Source organism: Penaeus monodon, chromosome 28 (assembly GCF_015228065.2).
Source record: "Penaeus monodon isolate SGIC_2016 chromosome 28, NSTDA_Pmon_1, whole genome shotgun sequence".
NCBI lineage: Eukaryota > Metazoa > Arthropoda > Malacostraca > Decapoda > Penaeidae > Penaeus > Penaeus monodon.
Window position 1 is genome coordinate 12,541,814 of NC_051413.1, and position 1,432 is coordinate 12,543,245.

Genomic DNA, 1,432 nt, shown 5'->3' on the forward strand with positions numbered 1-1,432 from the left:
TATGCATCTTTTATATCTATTCATGATAACATTCATGCTCTTATAAAGAAAGTGTTCTTCACATTTCAATATAAGACCACAAAAATCCTACATACAAACACATTGATAACTTAAGTGATTTGATGAACTTGATATCAAAATTGCTCTTGATTCAAGAAATCAAGGGGTAGAATCTACTTAAAAGCAAGTCAGAGCAGAATTTCAAAAGATAAGAAATAATTTGCATTATCTGAATCCGTACATTGCCCTTTCGCATAATGTTTGTTGAGTTACTCTATAACAAAACTACACATCATTACCCAGTCTATGCTGAACCTACAGAGACAAGCTTTCATATGTTTCCACCTAAAACCTATATCACATATGCAAATAATCTTAAGTGATAAATCACAGAACACATAGTGATCACAGAAGATGAAGTGTAGTATGAGATTCCCCGTCTTCAGTAGCTACATAGTAAATTACATAATATCATGGCTGTTTTTGAACATTGTAAATCAATTCACCAGCTATAATATTCACTTCACAAAATGACTCAATATACCTTTTATCTTCATTCCTCACAATTTGTATGACCATTTTTAATCTCCTTATTACCATCTTCATCTTATACTACTTGGTTTGTCATAATCCCTAAGTTTCATGTCCGAGTGTTGTCAACATAAACATTATCATAGTGTAAATTGTGTTTACTTCTACTTCCTCCTTTCGATAATTATATTTTGTATTATTGTGGTAATAACTGTGTTCATATTTCCTTTATATGTAGATTAATCTTTCAATCATTAAATATATATACTGTCCTCAGTACTATCAAATATGAGTGACTACTTTTCTAGGTGCAATTTTACTTCAATTGCATTAGAATTCAGGAACACCTGATATCACATAAGTGCTTCATCTTTACTTATACATTTATACATCTTCAAGAGAATGAACTCATATTTCAAACGAAATCCACAACAAACTTCAACTACATTATGATCAACAAACTAAATTCCAGAAATCTAAAATGCCAAAGGATTCAAAGTGGGGCAAAAGTGCCACTGGCAGAGGCCGAACGAGTCAGTTGTAGGTGGTGGAGCGCGTGAGCCAGGGCAGGTTGTCAAGATCTGTGTTGCCGCCACACAGAATAACCCCCACCTTGCGAGGGGGGGGCTGCACCTCGTCCATCATGTGAACGGCAGCATAAACAGCTGCCCCTGAGGCAGCTTCAACCACTAACTGAGAGAAAAGGGTCAGAGTCCGAGTCCTTCTTTAGGGCAGCACACATTCTAGACTTTGAGACTATAATGGTGTTCTGTGGGTCATGTTTGGTATCATTCATCAAATGGACTTTTTTTAAGCAAAGAGGTGAAAGGGATGTGAATATTATTCAGCAACAGGAAAGAATGCTTAAAAAATATTTTAAAAATTAACACCAACTTATGTG

At 35.1% G+C, this 1,432-nt stretch overlaps 1 protein-coding gene across 1 annotated transcript in view; it reads right to left on the reverse strand.

Annotated features, from left to right (window-relative positions):
• Positions 1 to 2: 2 nt before the first annotated feature.
• Positions 3 to 1,432, reverse strand: part of LOC119591367 (probable serine racemase) — a gene marked incomplete in the record, with an annotated part of 15,061 nt that continues 13,631 nt past the window's right edge. The window contains 1 exon segment of the mRNA XM_037940107.1: positions 3 to 1,224. Within this exon segment, the coding sequence (XP_037796035.1) occupies positions 1,066 to 1,224 (159 nt within the window).